This window comes from Erigeron canadensis, chromosome 4 (assembly GCF_010389155.1).
Source record: "Erigeron canadensis isolate Cc75 chromosome 4, C_canadensis_v1, whole genome shotgun sequence".
NCBI lineage: Eukaryota > Viridiplantae > Streptophyta > Magnoliopsida > Asterales > Asteraceae > Erigeron > Erigeron canadensis.
In genome coordinates this window covers 41,539,287-41,559,033 of record NC_057764.1, presented here as the reverse complement: position 1 = coordinate 41,559,033, position 19,747 = coordinate 41,539,287, and the positions used below count along the sequence as shown (strand labels likewise).

At 34.8% G+C, this 19,747-nt stretch overlaps 3 protein-coding genes across 6 annotated transcripts; 2 read left to right on the top strand and 1 right to left on the bottom strand.

Moving 5' to 3' along the window:
- The first annotated feature begins 749 nt into the window (after window positions 1–749).
- Window positions 750–6,093, top strand: LOC122595074 (eukaryotic translation initiation factor 3 subunit C). Its single transcript, XM_043767369.1, has 4 exons — window positions 750–870; window positions 1,130–1,211; window positions 2,002–3,789; window positions 4,977–6,093. The coding sequence occupies exons 2-4, from the start codon at window positions 1,185–1,187 to the stop codon at window positions 5,928–5,930; spliced, it is 2,769 nt and encodes a 922-aa protein (XP_043623304.1). The 5' UTR covers window positions 750–870; window positions 1,130–1,184; the 3' UTR covers window positions 5,931–6,093.
- A 4,470-nt stretch (window positions 6,094–10,563) lies between these two features.
- On the top strand, window positions 10,564–14,455 carry LOC122596136 (protein SUPPRESSOR OF GENE SILENCING 3-like). The gene is made up of 6 exons (XM_043768660.1): window positions 10,564–10,653; window positions 12,014–12,958; window positions 13,035–13,329; window positions 13,417–13,661; window positions 13,771–13,916; window positions 14,013–14,455. The coding sequence occupies exons 2-6, from the start codon at window positions 12,014–12,016 to the stop codon at window positions 14,188–14,190; spliced, it is 1,809 nt and encodes a 602-aa protein (XP_043624595.1). The 5' UTR covers window positions 10,564–10,653; the 3' UTR covers window positions 14,191–14,455.
- A 647-nt stretch (window positions 14,456–15,102) lies between these two features.
- On the bottom strand, window positions 15,103–19,266 carry LOC122596549. Of its 4 annotated transcripts, XM_043769154.1 has the most exons (4): window positions 18,181–18,230; window positions 16,871–17,812; window positions 15,707–16,567; window positions 15,103–15,389 (listed from the first exon to the last, which is right to left on the bottom strand). In XM_043769154.1, exons 2-3 carry the CDS (start codon window positions 17,792–17,794, stop codon window positions 15,716–15,718), a joined length of 1,776 nt encoding a protein of 591 aa, XP_043625089.1. In that variant the 5' UTR covers window positions 17,795–17,812; window positions 18,181–18,230; the 3' UTR covers window positions 15,103–15,389; window positions 15,707–15,715. The 4 variants fall into 4 exon arrangements, with proteins under 4 accessions (XP_043625089.1, XP_043625087.1, XP_043625088.1 ...); XM_043769152.1 differs by lacking the exons at window positions 15,103–15,389; window positions 18,181–18,230 and adding an exon at window positions 19,197–19,266 and having other exon boundaries at window positions 15,460–16,567; XM_043769153.1 differs by lacking the exons at window positions 15,103–15,389; window positions 18,181–18,230 and adding an exon at window positions 19,079–19,212 and having other exon boundaries at window positions 15,460–16,567.
- Between the last annotated feature and the right edge of the window lie 481 nt (window positions 19,267–19,747).

Below are 19,747 nucleotides of genomic sequence, written 5' to 3'. Positions count from 1 at the left end.
CGATTGTGTGTGGTATTCGATTTGGAGTATTTTTAAGGATTTTAATTTAACTAGACAACTCTCTTTACATCCATTAACTTTTACATTAATAACCACACCAGAATTGTCGCTATTGTTTTTGCATCGCTCAGTTATTACCCGTTGTTGCAACCACCACACCGTCAACGTCACCAACACCCGTCACCAACGTCGACGCCACCACTCTGTCGTCGCTAACACCATTGTCAACGGTTCGCACTAACATATGTCTAAATAATAATTGTAGATGTTTTGTTTTTGTCAGATATTGAATTTCAGTGAAAATTATAAACTATCTTTCTCACAGAACCTTAAATTCATAAAATGGAGTTTTGACTCCATTACTTCAAGCAAACATGATATATTTAATGTTGACAAATTCAAATGAATTATGCAAACGTACTTGTCAAATATATGTACACAAACGTTTATTTTATGTTAAAATATCGTAAAATTAATAATTAAAGAAGAAAGCCGATAAAAAAAAATATATAAAAAAAAGGATATGTCAAGTTAGATGTCATAACGAATTAGACACCTATGATATATGGTCGAACTAGGTTTTAGCCATTATTTTAGACAAGCCAAGTGACAAAAGTTATAAATTTTTTTTTACAAATAATAATAAACTATTGTAAAGTTTAATCCACGGTTGAGTGGTAGCACATATCATATAAAGTCATTAACCGCAAACTTTATTTATTTTTACCACTCTTCTAAAGAGAACCTTACCTTACCCCTAATCGAATCACGCTCACTCTTTCTTTCCTCCATACATACACAAAAACCCTAATCCGCCGACTCAAACACACACTTTCAACTCTCTTTGCAATCGCCGATTTACAGCATCAGGTAAATCGATATATTACAGCATATATATATATATCTATCTCTATCTATATCTCTAATTATATCTATATCTTTATATGATATATTACTTTCGTCTTATTTTATCAATTTCTCCAGATTCATTCGAATAAAGTTTGTTTCTTTTTCGATAATTTTATCACGACATTGAATTTGTGCGTATAATTATTCCGATTTGTTTATTTTGATTTTAATTTACGAGAGTTTTTTGTAATTTTTTTTTTATCGTTATTACTATATGCAGCTGTAGGTTTACAGAAAATTTTCGTTACTTTTAATTTGTGAGAGATTTCAACAACATGGCGTCCAGATTTTGGAGTAATCAGGTTTGTTTTGCTATCGATATATGATTTTTATTTGTCAACTGGATTATGCAGAAATTAGTGATGATTTTATCAGATACTTTTTATGAAGGATAACAAAAAAAAAGTGGGTCAAAAACCATATAATAGCGTGTCTTTTTACATGTGATTAGAGGTTTAAGTAAGAACAATGAAAAAGGTGAAAGCTTTTGAAGTAAATGTTAAAACACGTGTTTTTATTACCCGTTTACGTGAATCAATTTACATGTGAAGGGACTTGATTACATTTAAATTAAGCGTAATGTTAAGGTCTTGCTTAGTTGTAGAAAACATCCATTGCTATCTAAAAGTTATTTTCCAAGAAAACATGAAAATAGGAAACCTGTTCAAATTAGAGTTTTTTAAAACAGTTTTCCAGGAAAGTATAAAACATATTTTCCAATTTATAACATAAATTTGGAAAACTATATTATGATGTTTTCCGTTTCCTACCCCCAGTATTTCGTCTTAAACATGTACTATTGCTTTCTGTATGGAAAATAGAAATAACATGTTCTAGTTTTGAACGCGTTTTTAGAATTTTTACTTGTTTTCTAGAGATGGAAACCCCCTCTCATTTTCTACAAAATCAAAAATGAAAAATTAGAAAACTTTTTCAGTTTTTCTACAACTAAACGCAACCTAAAGTTTTCATGATTCTGAATAATTTAGTTTTTTGGGTTATTATTTGAACTATATGTATATATATGTAAGCTAGGACGGTTATTGCTTTAGGCTGATGTGTTAATATGTTTTGATTTCAATGTGTAAATAGGCTGACAGTGAGACCGAGTCTGAAGCGAGTGATTATGATCAAGATGATGTTAACGATGGACCAGAAGAAGCTACGAATGCACCTGACAGGAACAAATATCTTGATAATGATGATACTGACAGTGATGATGATGATATGCATAAGCGTGTTATCAAGTCTACGAAGGACAAGCGGGTTGAAGAGTTGTCTTCAACTATTGATCAGATGAAGAATGCTATGAAGATTAATGATTGGGTTAGTTTGCAGGAGAGTTTTGATAAGATTAATAGGCAGCTTGAGAAGGTTATCAGGGTTAACGAGTCTGATAAGGCACCAAATAATTACATCAAGGCGTTGGTGATGTTGGAGGATTTTTTGAATCAAGCTATGGCGAATAAGGAGGCAAAGAAGAAGATGAGTAGTAGCAATGCAAAGGCGTTCAATGCTATGAGGCAAAAGTTGAAGAAGAATAACAAGCTGTATGAGGAATTGATTAATAAGTGTAGGGAGAATCCAAAAAGCTTTGAGGATCAAGAAGAGGAAGAGCCATCAGAAGACGAGGATTCGGAGGATTATGGCACAGAGATTGACGATCCGACTAAAGAAGATTCGGAGTCGGATGATGGGGATGACAATGATAACAATGAGGATAATGATGAAAACCAGCCTGGCTGGGAGAAGATGATGAATAAGAAAGATAAGCTAATGGAAAAGCAGTTTAAGGATCCAAGCCAGGTGACTTGGGAGACCGTGAACAAGAAGTTTAAGGAGGTTGTTGCTGCTCGTGGTAGGAAGGGAACTGGGCGGCTTGAGCTAGTTGAGCAACTGACATTTTTAACGAAAGTAGCTAAAACTCCTGCTCAGAAGCTTGAGATCTTGTTTAGTGTTGTCTCTGCTCAGTTTGATGTCAACCCTGGTCTCAGTGGTCACATGCCTATAAACGTGTGGAAGAAGTGTGTAGAGAATATGCTTGTCATACTTGATATTCTCGAGCAATACCCAAATATTCTGGTTGATGACACTGTGGAGCCTGACGAGAATGAAACCCAAAAGGGAATGGACTACAAGGATACCATTCGTATATGGGGAAACCTGGCAGCTTTTCTTGAGAAGATAGACATTGAATTTTTTAAGAGTCTACAATGTCTTGACCCTCATACCCGTGAGTATGTAGCGAGGCTTCAAGATGAACCCTTGTTCTTTGTTCTTGCTCAAAATGTTCAATCATATCTAGAACGTGTTGGGGATCACAAGGCTGCAGCGAAGGTAGCATTGAAGCTTGTTGAACTTGTGTATTACAAACCACAGGAAGTGTATGGTGCTATGAGGAACTTGGCTGACCGATCAGAAGCCGTAGATAATGAAGAAATAGCAGCCACTGATTCAAAAGTGGGTCCACCGGCTTTTGTGAATACTCCTGAAATTGTGCCTAGAAAGCCTAGTTTTCCAACGAGTAGCAGGGCTCTGATGGACATTTTGGTTTCTCTTATATACAAGCATGGTGATGAAAAGACGAAGGCTCGTGCAATGCTTTGTGACATTTACCATCATGCAATCTTGGATGAGTTTTGTATAGCTCGTGATTTATTGCTAATGAGTCACTTGCAGGACAGTGTTCAACAAATGGATATCTCAACGCAGATACTTTTTAACCGGTCAATGGCTCAGCTTGGTTTGTGTGCTTTTAGGGCAGGTCTTGTTGTTGAAGGGCATGGCTGTCTCTCTGAATTATATTCAGGGGGCAGGGTGAAAGAGCTTCTTGCACAGGGTGTTTCGCAGAATCGTTATCATGAGAAGACCCCTGAGCAGGTATGTGTCTTGAATTGAATTGTAGATGTGGGCTCATCAATAATTACTTTTTTTTTTGTTTACTACGTTGTTTGATTATCACTGGTCATAATATTCTCTTATTAATGATGAACTTGTATCTTTAAGTTGTCTTTTTGAGTTTTATTAAGGATGGTAAGGAAATGAATTGATAGGATTTGAAAGTATTCTTTAGTTGTTTTTCCCAACTGCTTGTTATGTTCCCATTCTGTCTGTTATCTGCTTGTTATGTTCCCAACTGCCGGGTTTAGTATTCTTAAATTTGTCTATTGCATTATTGTTTTACTGTATTCGGTTATTTTTTTAGCTCAATGATTTGATGGAAGCAGTTTTTGTTATAATAATATTTTAACTTTCATAAGCAAGATGTTTGTCTTATTTGAGCCTATATGATCAAACTTTTTGACTTAACATATATGTTTAATGGAAGATCTTAAGATGAGCACCAAACCGTGACTTTTAAAATTTTCAACCCATTGTTTGTATAATGTGTGCAACTTTCCAGCGTGAAAGTCCCTTTGCCACCGGATCTAACAAGATTAAGTATCTAATGTATAAGTGCGGAAATTCTTATACAAAAGCAATCAACAACACGAACACGAATATGAATAAACTGGAACCTTATATTACTTCAGTAAATGCAATTACAAGTAAATACCAAGTTCCTAAACACGAGAATATGAATGAAACAAAAGCTAGAAGATTCATGAGTTGCAACTCAAACTCTCTCCCTCTCTCTAACATAAACCTTACATATATATATATATATAGGCTTAAACATGGACTGGGCCGTGCCGACGTCTCGTGTAGGTCGAGCTCGACCAAGTCAACACAAGTTTGACCAATTCGAGCTCGTGTAGGTCAAGCTTGACCAAGTCAACACGTTGACCAACTCGAGGTTGACTTTATTACATGAAATAAAATAACGTTTATTACAAGTACATATTCAATAGACTCAAGACACTTCTATAATGGTGTTGTCACCCGGAAATGCACCAACACAGCGTATTCTTTTATCTGATATAGTTTGCTCTTACTTCATTTACCCCGTAAGTTGGTGTTGTGTGTATGGTCACCTCTGAGGATATATGAATCAATGACTCTGTTTCAACCAAATTTTATTTTAATCTCTCTTGCCAAGTCTAATATCGAACTACTGATGTTTGCAGGAACGCTTGGAAAGGAGAAGGCAGATGCCATATCACATGCACATCAACCTCGAACTTCTGGAGGCTGTGCATTTAATATGTGCCATGCTGCTAGAGGTTCCTAATATGGCAGCAAACAGTCATGATGCAAGGCGCAAAGTTATAAGCAAGACCCTACGCCGTCATCTTGATTCCATTGACAGACAGACTTTCACTGGTCCGCCTGAAAACGTGAGGGACCATGTTATGGCAGCAACTAGAGCCCTTAGCAAGGGTGACTTCCAGAAGTCCTTTGATGTTATCAATTCACTTGATGTCTGGAGACTCCTTAAGAACCGTGAAACAGTCCTAGAAATGCTGAAAAACAAGATCAAGGAAGAAGCTCTTAGGACCTACCTTTTCACATATTCAGCATCATACGAGACCTTGAAACTGGAACAACTTTCAAAGATGTTTGACCTTTCAGAAAGTCAAACTCATTGTATTGTTAGTAAGATGATGATCAATGAGGAGCTCCACGCAAGCTGGGACCAACCCACGCGATGCATTGTGTTCCATGAGGTCGAACAAACCAGATTACAGGGACTAGCTTTCCAGTTGACTGAAAAGCTCTCGGTTCTTGCAGATAGCAATGAGCGGGCCACTGGGGTGAGACTAGGTGGTGGGTTGGAGTCTTTACCGTCTAGGAGGGGGGAAGGCCAGGACTATGCATCTGTTGCTGGTGGCAACAAATGGCAAGACAATCAGTCTTACTCGCAAGGAAGGCAGCAGTCCAGTTATGGTGGTGGTCGACCCTATGGGCCTGGTCAGGGTTATCAAAGGGGGGACCGTGGTGGTTCTAGAGGTGGGTACCAGAGCACACGGTATCAAGATAATGCAGGTTCTGGTCGGACTTATGGTGGTGCAACTGCTAGAGGTAGCCAGATGGATGGCTCTAACCGCATGGTTAGCCTAAACAGAGGAACTCGTGCTTAGTGGACGGTAATTCCATTCGTTTCATGTTTCTCAATTGATATGTTTGGGTGCAAGACATTTTTGAGACCATCTTTTTAAGTTTTGTATCGTGCTTGAAAGCCATTAGACATTACTGTTAAGTGATCCAAGTATCACATAAGGAGCTACTTTGTTTTTTTCCTCAGCCTTATTTGTTCTTTTTGGTGTTGTTAGTAGTACATGGGGTCGGAGTCCATTAATCATTGCTGCACTTGGGTCAATGAATAAATTGTATTCACGTAATGGAGAAAACAACTTACGGCGTAGAGCTATATTTTCCGTGTAGTAAAACTTTGACCTCTTCATTACTATATAACATACACAATCCAAACGGCCTCTACGCTGTACTTCAAACTAGGACCCATTGAATTATATTGTTGTATACTTATACTAGTTCTAACATCCATACTATCCTACGGTAATTATATAAATTTTATCATAAAGATAAACATCCATACTGTCCTACCAAGCTAGCATCGTGCAATGTTAAAACATAAGTTTTGAAATTAACAAAAGTGACTAAAAAGAAATAACGAAAATCATGTACAAGGTTGCTTGGTGGTAAGGTTTGACCCTTATTGTGTAGATGGATATAGCCCGTGGCCACAAAAATATTGATGTATACATCAAAGTTCTAAAATCATTTTTTAAAGAAAATCAATATTGATTTTTTAAAAAGAGTCTTCCCGTTTATCCGTTTATAATGGAACTTTAAAATGTTCACAATTTGAGTCAGATTAAGGTTGAGCATCAACCGAAACAAAAGTATTAATTTATATCTATAATACCTAATAAAGCAAACCTCATATTTTTTCTTATTATACTTTAAGCCTTTGATTTGACTAAAACATCTTTACATAAAACTAAACATTTTCACACATATATTATATTTCACGGATGTCCCTTTTCATTGAATATACTATACTTTTACGTCAACTACTTTTATATTAATACCCACACCATTAATGCCACCATCATCCGCCGCCTTGCCACCTCATTGTGTGGATACCCCTCTTGTATTTTTAATAAGTTGTATGATGTTCACAAATGATTTAGTGACATGTTGAAATTATTCCTGTTTTTTATACCTATGAAACATCGAACATATTATTATAAAAATTCTTCAATATCGACATTTGTCAAAAACAGATTTATCTATGCAAGGTTACTTGTTCATAGCCACTGATTGGGGTTTTTTGAATGGAAGGCTGGAGTGATAGATGAGATAGAGGGGTTGAAAGAGAAAAAAAATGAAAAGAAAAGTATATACTAAAACAATTCTAAAAAAAATAAAAACACATAATTTCAACTAGACTATTATTATTCCATATATTATTCCAATTATAAAGCAACATGGTTGGATCAGTGGTAAACATCTTTACCTCTGGAGGCAGAGGTCATGGGTTCGATCCTCATCCCATGAAAAGGTTGGAGGGCCTTTTCTATCATTTAGGTAGATACTGGAAGCAGCCTCTCTACTTAGGTAGAGGTAAGGTCTGCTTACATCTTAACCTCCCTCATACACCGTCGAGGTATTGGGGCTCAAAACCCACAGAAAACGACACTGAGCACTTACTTACATACTTACTATATTATTCCAATTATACTTGAACTTACTATCTATTGCTTGTTAAATCATCTCATACGATAATTTGAAATATTTAGGTAACGTAGTTGTAGAAATTGTATTTTGGTTTTTCATTTTTAACCTTTACTTGTTTACTACTATATAAAAATTATCCACCTCAAAAAAACTACACCTTATATATATATATATCATATATATACGAGCATAGTGCCCACGCGTTGCAGCGGCTAGAAAGTGATGACAATATAAAAGGGAAGCGGTGGTGGAGAGCGAGGTAGGCGGTAGAGAAGGAAAGCAGCGGCGGAAGAGGGTGATAAAAAGTCGATGAGAGTGTGTAATGATTAGAGAGAATGGGGGAAAGAATGGTATATAAGGGTATTATGTTTAAGTAGGGGTATTTTGGGAAGAAAAAAATGCCGAATTCAAGAAATTCAATACTCTTTATAAGGGAGTATAGAAATATCTATATTCCCTTATAAAGAAAAAAACCCTTTTTTATTTTAGGTAATTTTATCTTTAAATTACCAGAATTGTCTTGACTTTTTATATTTAGTCCTTAATGAATTAATTTACACTCTAAACTTTTATCTTAATAATTAACACTTTAAGTTCTTATCTTCTAAAAATTTTCACTATCACAATTACATTAACCAACACCACTTGACACCGCCACCACCACGAATAGTACCATCACCGACACTACTAAACCGTCTTCCCCACCACTGCCGCCGCATTGCACGGGTACCATGCTCGTAATACATAACAAAATGCACAAAAAATAATTATTTACTTGTGAGTTTTTTTTTCTTCTGCTTTTTCCTTTACACTAGGGGTATTCATCAAACCATCAAAACTGGGGTACTTGGATTGGTTTTTTCAGATTGAGTTGTTAAAGCTTGGTCTAACGTTTTAATTTTTGAAAAACCGGGCGCCTTGGTCCGGTTACGGTTTGAGCAAAACGTAAACCGTCAAAAACCGGACCGGACCAAAAGATATATATGTATATATATAATATATTTACTTCACATATTTATCAACTTTTACCGAAGATATTCTATTTACATATTTTAGTATTATGCACAATATATTATCAGGTATTTTAGTTCAGATATATTATAAAAAAGAAAAATTTGGTAGACAATTATAAGATATTCTAATAAACATTTATTTATATTATATAAATATATTTCTTCTTTCATTCTTTCCTATTTTTAGTTTATCCTTTTATTTTTTTCATCTTCATTACTCCATTATTTTCCACTCAAAGATCAAAATTATAAGACTCGAGTCTTTCATCACCTTTAATATTTCATATTTTGTTAGTATAAAACACAATATAATTGTAACTTTATTAGTGTTTTTATTAATAATATTAAGATCATAGTGTTCATGATATTTATTTGAGTAATAAAAGAAAGAAAAAAATATATATATACGGAATATATATGCATAAAATTATTTGGGGATAAAAATGAAAAAAAAGAAATCACGAAACCGTTGAACCGGTCAAACCGGACCGGCTTACATGGTTTGGTTTGGTCCGGTTTGACAACACACCTGGTCCGGTTTGGTTTGAAATAAGTTGAAACCGCGAATCCTGGTTTGGTTTGAAATAAGTTAAAACCGGACCAAACCGGACCACGAACACCCCTACTTTACACGCTTAAATGCTTAATTACATGTTATGTAGTAAGAATTATAAGATGTGGTTCTAATATCATTAAATGGTGAAAGTAATATAATAAGGGTTAATTGGGTTTAACGCTTAACTTAATTGGTATGAAAGTCCGTAGATCATGTTTTTTAGATACAAGGGTTCTGTTTTTAAATCAAACGAGAGTAAATACTCGCGCGTTATGACGGTGAGATGGTGGGGGTGATAGGTTATAAAGTGTGATAGGTCATAGAGTGTGATAGCCAAATGCCTTAACCGTATGGGTTTCGCACCTCGGATTTAAAAATTCGTCGAAAATATATCAAATGACATCTTTAATGAAAGAACACGAACTTTTAAGAACACCCATATAATTTTTTTTATAAACTATCGATATACGATTTTTGAGATAAAAGATTTTTGAATGAATTGAATGAATAAATGATTTATGTAGAAGACTACAAAAAAATGATGGGTTGAGATTTGATGAGAGAGAAAGGGTATGATAGTTATTTTAGATAAATATAGAATAGATGAGAGAGACATTTTGGAGAAATACTTAAAATAAATATTAAAAATTTAAGTTTAATGTTGAAAATATACAGGCTTTTTGCTAATATAAATATAGATAAGTTCTACCAATAATCGTAATTGACTAGTTAAACAACTAATTTTTATTAATGGATCACTACATATAAAACACGTATGCGATTATGTTGTTCATTGATAGAAGTAAAGAATAGGATTGAGATCGAGTCCGATTGACCATTGAAAAAAAAAAATGATTTATTTTTGAATCTTGATAATTGATTTTATTGTAATGGTCAAAATGTTATTGGTAAAATTGATAATTGATTTTTGAATCTTGATAATTGATTTTATTATAATGGTCAAAATGTTATTGGTAACATTGAAACTTTATGATAAAATGATAAAAAAATAATTGATAGACTTAAAAATGACTTGATGATAATTAATTTAGAAAAAAAAATCTGAATGTGTATGTAACTTGTCTTGAGTTATTATTATAGAAAAAAACTTTGTTTTGGTTCATTGTATGTAAATTTGTCTCAAAACTAAACGAATTGTGTAAGAAATCGGTCGGATACTAACGTGACACCATCAAACATCTGATACGTTACCTAATGAGAGACCACCACATCAGCATTTAGCAGATTATTTACACGATTCGTTCAGTTTAACATGTTATTACATACAATGAACCAAAATAAAGTTTATTTTCTACGGTAGAAACGGAACACAAGTTACATACCCACAAATTTTTTTGTTTAATTATTCATGACAACTTTAAAACTTATAAAAGTTAACAGTATAAAAACATATCTTACAATTAGTCAAGGTCGTCAATCACACTGATTTTCTGAAAAAAATACATAAGTAGACAAATATATCTGCAGGGCCTTAATTTTCTCTCTCTATACTACTTTCATCCCTGAATTCCGGTAACTCCCTTCACTCCCTCACTTTATTATTTTAATTATTTATTTTTTAATTAAAATTTTATTATGTTAATCAGTTTCATCCCTACTGAACTTGACATCAAGATTCACATATAAACATTATATGTTCTGATCTATACTTTCTTTTATTTTAAAAACCCCATTCTGCAAAATGTTGCATTTTTAAAAACCCTAATCAGGGTTTTTATTAAAGTTCAAGAAACCCTTTTTAGATAAAAGGGTAATGACAAACAATTCATATTAAAACTTTATTATGTTTTATGGCTTTATCAAGATGATCTGACTGTTAATCTTTAAAATCTTGATTTTTTGTTTTATATAATTTCTTGTTATTTTTTTTCTATTTATACTTTTTACTAGTTTTTAGATTAAGTAGGGTTTTAATCCAGTTTCAAAGCAACCCCTTTAAAAATTAAATCTAAAAAAAAAATACATAAACCCTTTATACACTTGATTCAATCCCCCCTTTTTTTTTGTGTGTGTGTTAATTTTGTTACTATTGCTTGGCTTTATTAAGATGATCTGGCAGTTAATCTTTAACGTCATGACATGTTATTTAGTTTAAATTATTAATTGTTTTTTAATTTTTTTTCTTCCTAATTTGTACCCTAATTAGGGTTTTAATCTAATTTGAAGAAACCCCTTATAAATAAAACACTTAAAGTTTTAAATTTTATTACTGATCTTAGTTTATCAGGATGATCTGACAATTAATTATTAAATTCTTGTTTTTTTTCCTGGATCTTCTTGTTAAAATTTTAAAAAGTCCAATAATATGAAATTTTTTTAATATATATATATATGTATAACATTTTTTGATCATTGCATTGTATATGTGTGCTTGGCCTATATTGTACGAGTAATTTTTATATATATTGTTGGTATGTATAGTTAAAACTGAAAATGATGTTGGCAGGCAATTCATGAATTGAAGTCGTAAACTTGTTGTGTATGTACTAGTCAAAACCAAAAATGTAGTTTCCAAACGATTATAATGGAAAAATATATATTTATAATCCTCAAAAATATATAAAAAGAAACTATCAACCACCGTCTGTCCGGACAAAAGTGATAGATTTTTTCGTGATTTTCTTTGGTATGCAAATTTTTTGTTCATGTCTTGCTAGTTAAAATAGTTTCGTGCCTATGGTTTATGTTTGTAAAGAGCATGTAAAAGTAGTTGTTCAAATTTCCAAATAAGTACGTGTAAGTGTAGCAAACTGATAAACGTCTGTCACACCTTTTTCTCGCCTTGTTCATGGTTGTTTCTTTTGACATTGTTTTTTGCTGAGAATCCTGATGATGTTATCTTTACCATGTGTAGTTTGTGATTTGATTGCAGATGAGTTCTATAAGAGGAAATGGTCAGCCTAACAGGGGTAAAAATGTAGCTGGGAATTCTAACTTTGATGCCGATCAGTTGAATCAGGCAGTTCATGCTGTGAACCTGGATTCCAGCCAGGATGATGGTTGGGAGGTCATCTCTAAAAAAAACAAAAATAAAGCTGGAAATAGTGCTGCTTCTAAACAGTGGGCTACTCAGACTTCTAAACCTAACCCACGGAGTCAATCTGATGCCCAGAGGACCGGTGGACGGGGCAATGGACAGGTTAGGCCTCCAAACAATGCGTGGGCAAACCAAATGGGTGGCCGAGGTGGTGCAGGCAACAACAATGCCCCATCGAATGCAATTGCTCCACCACTGATGAGTGGATGGAATTGGAACTCGAGGCCAGCCAATGCTTGGCAATTGGGAAATGATACAGGTAGGAGTGCGAACGTGCCAACTCCCGAACCTACTGTGCAAGAAGATGTTGAAGGTGGCAATGAAAGCGAGGAAGCTGATGAATCTGATGATGAACTTCATAGTGACGAGTATGATTCGGATGAAAGCCCTAAAAGCCACGAAGAAAAAAAGAAGAATAGGTGGTATTCTGAGTTTTTTGCAACTTTGGATACCCTGACACTGGAGCAGATCAATGAGCCAACAAGGCAGTGGCATTGCCCGGCTTGTCAGAATGGTCCTGGTTCAATCGACTGGTATAAAAGTCTACAGTCTCTTGTGACCCATGCTAAAACAAAAGGGTCTAAAAGAGTAAAAATTCATAGAGATCTTGCTGTAATTTTGGAGGAAGAATTGCGCAGAAGGGGGACTTCAGTTGTACCAGCTGGTGAATCATTTGGACAGTGGAGGGGACTCAACGAAGTTGTCAAAGACAAGGAAATTGTATGGCCACCCATGGTTATGATCATGAATACACTACTCGAACAGGATGAACATGAGAAGGTATGTAACTAATATTGCTAATGTATGTTTCTTTTGTCGCATAAATAATCTTACTAGGATTAAAATCTTCTTTCAGTGGCTTGGAATGGGAAACAAGGAGCTTCTTGATTACTTTGGATCTTATGAAGCTGTGAGGGCCCGTCATTCTTATGGGCCAAGAGGGCACAGGGGTATGAGTGTCCTGATTTTTGAGTCCTCTGCTGTAGGATATACAGAGGCTGAGCGTCTAAGTAAACATTTTGAACACCAAGGTACTGACCGAGATGCTTGGGATCATCGTCGTACTCTGTTCTATCCTGGAGGTAAGAGACAGTTATATGGCTTCATGGCTACAAAAAGAGATATGGATCTCTTCAATCAGCATTCACAAGGTCTGCATCTATCTTTCTTTTCTCATGAAGTTTCTTTTTTTTTGTTCATCTTTTAAGCACGCCTCAAATTTAATTATGTCTGTTTAGGGAAAACGAAGCTGAAGTTTGAGTTAGTCTCTTACCAAGAAAAGGTCGTCAACCAATTGAAACAGATGAACGAGGACAACCAACAGCTACATTTTTATAAAAACAGAGTTGGTAAAGAAAAAATGCACTCAAAAGCACTCGAAGAATCATTAGGGCTAGTATCTCAACAACTAAGGAAAAGTGAAAAAGAGAGGCTGATGATAAGGGAGAGAACACAAAAGTTTCATGAGCAGAACCAGGAAGAGGTAATTCTATAAAGTATTGCTATGGTCTTGGCATAAAACTGTTAATTTTATAAAGGATTGTAACCTTTTTTTATGATTTTGTATAATTTTTTCGTGGTCTGTTTTTTAGATGGATATTCTAGAACAGTTCTTCGACGATCAGCTGAAGCTTATCAAAGAATCCAGGAATGCAAAAGAAGGCGAGTTTGAGAAACTGCAGCTTGAATTACTCATGAAGGTTGAACAAGCCAGTTCTGCAGTGAATCTTCAAAAGAAGTACAGTCACACTAATTACCTTTAAAGAACTCAATGATACTTTGCCTACAGATACTTTACAATACGGTATTGAGGATTATGGATTTGTATATACAGGGAGGCAAAGCTCGAAGAATTGAAAGAATTTGAGGAAGAAAAAGAGAAGCTGACGAAATTGTATGAGGAGCAGATAGCTGAAGAGAAGAGCGCACATAGGAAGAAAGTGCTCGAGTTGGAGCAGGGTTTTAATATTGAGTTGACTCGGTTGATGGAGAATTACACTCCCAAATCATGATATACGAGGCCGATGAAATCAAGAGAGAAGAGAGTTAAACGAATGGGCATTATATGATTAGCAATAGACTTGTTTTTTATTTTATTTATGCTAGTTCTAACTATTAAACTTTCGGAGACCCTAAAGTGGAATTGTAGTTTAGACATGAAAACACTTGAATTGCTGGTACGAGCATATTGAGTGGTGCATGCTGTTTCGTTGCTATTTTATGGCAAAATGTAACCATGCCATGTTCAATATCATGGTGTTCTGTTTTTGGGTTTGATTCCTCTATCAAGGTGCTACCAAACTCGTGTGCAGGTATCTTACATCGATCCATGTTTGTGAGGGACTTGTAAGCTTATTTCTCCTTATTTCTAGGGGGAATATTCAATACTCTTGAAAGTAGTTTTTTTTTTGCTTTCATTATAGTTCTCACTTTTTTGATGCGTCCTCACTACACTTGCTAACATGGGTGGGCAGACAGGTTTGGTAATGAGTCTATGTTTTTAGAGGAGTCGAGTACGGATTGCAATTAAGTCTCTCTCTCTCTCTCTCTCACACACACACACACACACACACTTGTATTGATAAAGAAAATTGTTTTAGTAATGACCCAAATTTATTTTATCTAAAAGAAAAAATGAAAAATGATTGGTAAGTCTCAACTCATGTCTTCTCTTAACCTGATGAGCCTGTTTGAGAAAGGGATAGTTGGAGCAAACCAGCATCATGAGCAAAGCTGATTCGCATTGAAGATCGATTTTCGAAATTAGAGAGGTGAAGATTGACTAACTAAATATAAATCACATGTGGTCTTTGAAACTAAATGGATGTCCATGTCCTACACATGACTTATCATGTGTATGCACTCAGGGCACCGTGAGAGCTCTAATAAACATTTTGGCCTTTGGGAAGGAATCGAACTAAGCATAAAAATAAAATACAAATTTAACTTTTATTTCATAAATATTAATGAATTTATTTACATAAGTCTTGTATAATGATCGTCATTAAAAATTGAAGGTTAATTTGTGTTTTCCTACAATAACATCCTTCTGACATGTCTGCTAACCATTTGAAACTCCCAACTATTCAGCACTAATTCATCATGTGTTATCGAAACTGCACCTCTTTTACCAATGTATGTACAGTTTACCTACACATCATCAACTACATTTTGTATATAATTTAGAGACATCCAGTATCCGCTATATTATCTGTGGGGAAAAAACAGAACTCAGGGCATCGCTTCACAACAGACCTTGCATTTCCATCATGATTCAGGAATTAAACAACAAAACCGGTCATGCATAAATTAATATATAAGCATTTCTATAGTACGCATTCTAGTTAAAGATCAATATAATATAAATATAATAATCATATACTGTTTCCTGTAGGAAAAAATCTTGCAGCATCTCTTGTTCCACCTGTATGCATTCAAAACTTCATATTGATATACCAAGAGGATGCAATCTATAAATGACAATTTGAAACAAAGAAACTTCGGTATCCAAAACTACAATTTGCTAACCTCACATGGTTAGGATGGTGACTTCATCGACTCTTCATCACTGTAATACGAATCATGTTCTGTTTCTGTTTGGTTTAACAACTCTTCATCACGTCTGGATGTCTCTCTTTTGGGTGAATTTTTCGACTCTTGATCACGTCTGGATAATTCTTTTTTGGGCGACTGTTTCGACTCTTCTTCGCCATCTTTAGATGATGACTGTTTGAGTGTTTCCTTTTTAGGCGATTTCTTGGCATCTTCTTCATTGCTACTAGATAATTGTTTGCTTTTTTCATCTTTGGCTGATTTCTTGGACTCTTCTTCCGCATTGCCGGATGGCTCTCTGATTGTTTCTTTTTTGGGTGATTTCATGGGCTCGTCGACTTTTACTCCTCTTGGTGACCGTGTTGTCACGTTTTCCTCTCTTTGGGATTGATCTTGTTCTTTGGCTGCTAATCTTTCACTCTCTTTTTCTTGTGAATCACTAGAAACCCCCTTTATTGGCGACTCACGGTATTCACCATCTTCTTTTGATGGAGAGGAAAACGACTTCTCTTTATCTTTGCTTTCCTCTATTTTGATTGGTGAACCCGCAATTTTTTCCGTGGATAACTCGGTGTCTTCTTCTTCTATGGCTAGTTTTTCAGTTGACGGCCTTGTTTCGCTGGCTGGCTGCTCTTCCTTTTTGATGGGTGAGTTGGAGCCATTTTTATCTACTTGCTCAATTTTTGTTGGTGATTCCTTTTTATTGCTGTCTTCATGTGACTCGGTGTGTGGCTTGGTTTTGACTTCTAGCGGTCCAAGCTTTGCTTCAGCATCCTTGATCAAGTATGTCAACGCCCTTGCATCTCGTGCTCTTGCCAACTTGTCGATATTTGATAGCTGTTGCAAAGCGAAAATTACATGTTGATCATCCCATATTGAACTAATGCGTATAAAAAGGTGATTATGTGAATATAGTGTGTGGATGTGCTTATGCTATTTGATGTTGTGATAATTACATAATTTAATGTTTTAGTGTTTGATTAATCCTAGTTAATTACCAAATCAGCTGATATGAAACTGATTATTCACCCTCTTAATCAGAAGCATTATATGTTTGTCTAATAATAAAAAAAAAACTAAGTAGAAAACCAGTTTCAAAATGCAAATGATCTTCTCATATAAAAAACGAGAAAAACTCACACTTCGGATTTGTTCCACCCTGTGTTTGAGATCATCATCACTTGCTTCCTTATGGGCGGTTCGTAGGATATAAAGCAAGTGAGAAGAGAGATCATCAGCATTGTGTTGCTGAACATTGCACCGAGCTATACTAGACTTGCAGCCCACTGTATAAAAGGAACAATTCACAAGCTTCATGGGACATATAGTTACACAATGCCTATCCATCTCACGCCTCATAACATAATCTGAACATTTTTGTTCGCATGGGAGTATCATAAAAGGACAAACAGCTTCATGATGTTCCTTTTGAGCTGCACAATATCTAGTCGTACACCCCTCATTGGTGCAATCCATAGGTCTAAACTTGCATTCTAACCTATGCTTCACGATTTCATCCTCGGAGCTACATACCATATTACAATGAAATGCATTTTTGTAGTCGACATTTTTAAGCAGCACTGAAGCAACATATTCTCTTCGAGCTAATAACCAGAACCCATTAATGTCCATTTCTTGTACAAAATCATCAATCCTATCTTCTCTTCTGTCACTTAGTACCCACTCAGAAACCCGACTAAACATGTTTCTTTTAGAAGCCGAAAAGTCATCAATGAGATTAATAATTATATCAAAAGGATGTTCAGATATTTCTGACCCAGAGGAATTTTCTGAAAGTAAGAATTCAGCCACATAAGTTTCACTTCGTTGTGTTAAATAATCAGCCATTTCTTTTCTCATATCAACCGCTACTGAACCTGCACTTGTGAAAATACCACCTGTTGTGTTGTCAACACATGATGAGGCCAATCCTGGAAGGAGTTCTTGGGCTATTTTGTAGACAACTTCGGTGTCACATAGACCACATTCATAGCTTTTAGCACGTTCTGTCTCATCAGATTTCTCAGATTTGGTTTCTACTTCTGCTGCTACAGGAGCGTCCATGATTGGTCAAAAAACTACCTGATAAAATGTACCCAACAAAGATAGAAAACATTAACACTTAAGGCTGTAATTTGCATAAACAGTCAGTCAAATGCCAAAGATTTGGACTTCAACTTTTTTAAAAAATCACTTCATTTCCTTTTACAACATAATATGGTGATACAGAAGGTACTTTTATAAAACAAATTACGACATGTTTATGAGAAAACTGAGAACAAAGGTTATTATGCACGGAATCAGCAAAAACACCCACATTGGAGAGTTCTGAAAGTGGGAACTATGACATGGTCAAAGCCACACACAAGTAAATGAAAGAACATCAAGAGCAATATTTTACACAAGCAAGGAGAAACTTTAATGATCATGTAAAAGTCGCAGAGCAATACCTTGCATAAAACTAAGGAGAAACTTTACTGATCATGTAAAAGTCAACCTCTCTGTTAAAAAAACATGAGGCGCTTAAAAGATCTTTAAAAACAAGAAGTTAGATTTGCGGACTTCATTGACAAACACTGACATCATAAATGACATATTTTCTTACCATCAAAGAATTTTTATTAAGCTAGGGAGAGAAAGAAGGGTAAATCTAAATAGAAATATTATTACACATTCCATGTATCATTGTATCAAGCCACTAGTTTGGGATCTATCTTTACAAGTACTACTATATAACACATAAGGCGACCACACCCTTCTTTCCCTTTTAGGTTCAAGTAACACCGATCAACAATGCTAAATAACTCACTTTTCGCACAACCTCCTAGTATAACATATGAGCTACTTTTCTGCGTCCAATTAAAATGTGACACATGACTCTCTCTCACACACACTGCCACCACAACTTATCGTTATCACCACCTACCGGGAAAATGTTTGAAAAGAAATCGAGATACTAAGCAAACCTATCGTCTCCACATCTATCGCAGGTACTATGCTAAGTACATATATGTAATGATACTTTACACTGGCTAAAACTTACAGGCAGACACAATCATCATCATCATATGCGCTAACGAAAAAATGAGAACTTTTTTACAACCACATTGTAACCTTTTGCAAATTAATCACAAGCACGACACAGATAATCGATACATGTCTCCAAGTATTCATATCCTAGGAAATATAATCGTAACGAATTTACAAAAGATCCTTTCACCTTTAAAACATTCAACCACTAATTAATCCAAAAATAACAAACAAAATTTCAAATTTTATATCAGATCGCATACCCACTTCAAAGATTAAGCTATTAAATGAATAAACAAAAATGCACATTTCAATTACCTCGAAATAATGGCTGAAATCCAAGAAAACTGATCTAATAAAAATATATAATTCCAAGAAACAGGAAATTGTGAATCTTGAAGAAAATGGATGAAATGAATGATTAAAAAGGTGGTACCTTTGAATTTAGATATACGTGATCACCATTAACCCCTTATTATTATAAATTTAATAAATTAGAAGAAAATGTAAATTAAAAAAAAAAAAAGAGGGAGGGGGGAGATTGAGGGAGGCTAATTTTGGGAGAGTTGGCGCTTATGTTGTTCAGCTCATCTGACTCCTTCCTTTCCTTTTTTTTTTCATTTTCTTTTCTTTGTATTTTACACTTTGATCCCTTGTTTGTGTGATTGACATATGTACCCTTACTCGCTTTATAGTTCACATTTTTTAAAAAAATTTCTCGTAAATTTATTAATAAAAAAAAATTTTAGGGGGAATATTTTATTCATCTAAAAAATTTAACACTATTATTTATTTGTTTCATACGAATTACAACATTTTTTGGTACTAATTAAATGGAAGATGTGTCACCCGAAATTAAAATGTTAGAAATTAGTTTTGATTATTTACGCATAAAGTTTTGTAAAGTTGGAAACGTTAACTGGATTACAAACTGGTCATAACCTTTTTTTGGTTCTATCCTAGAGCTTGTAATTCTTACCATATTTA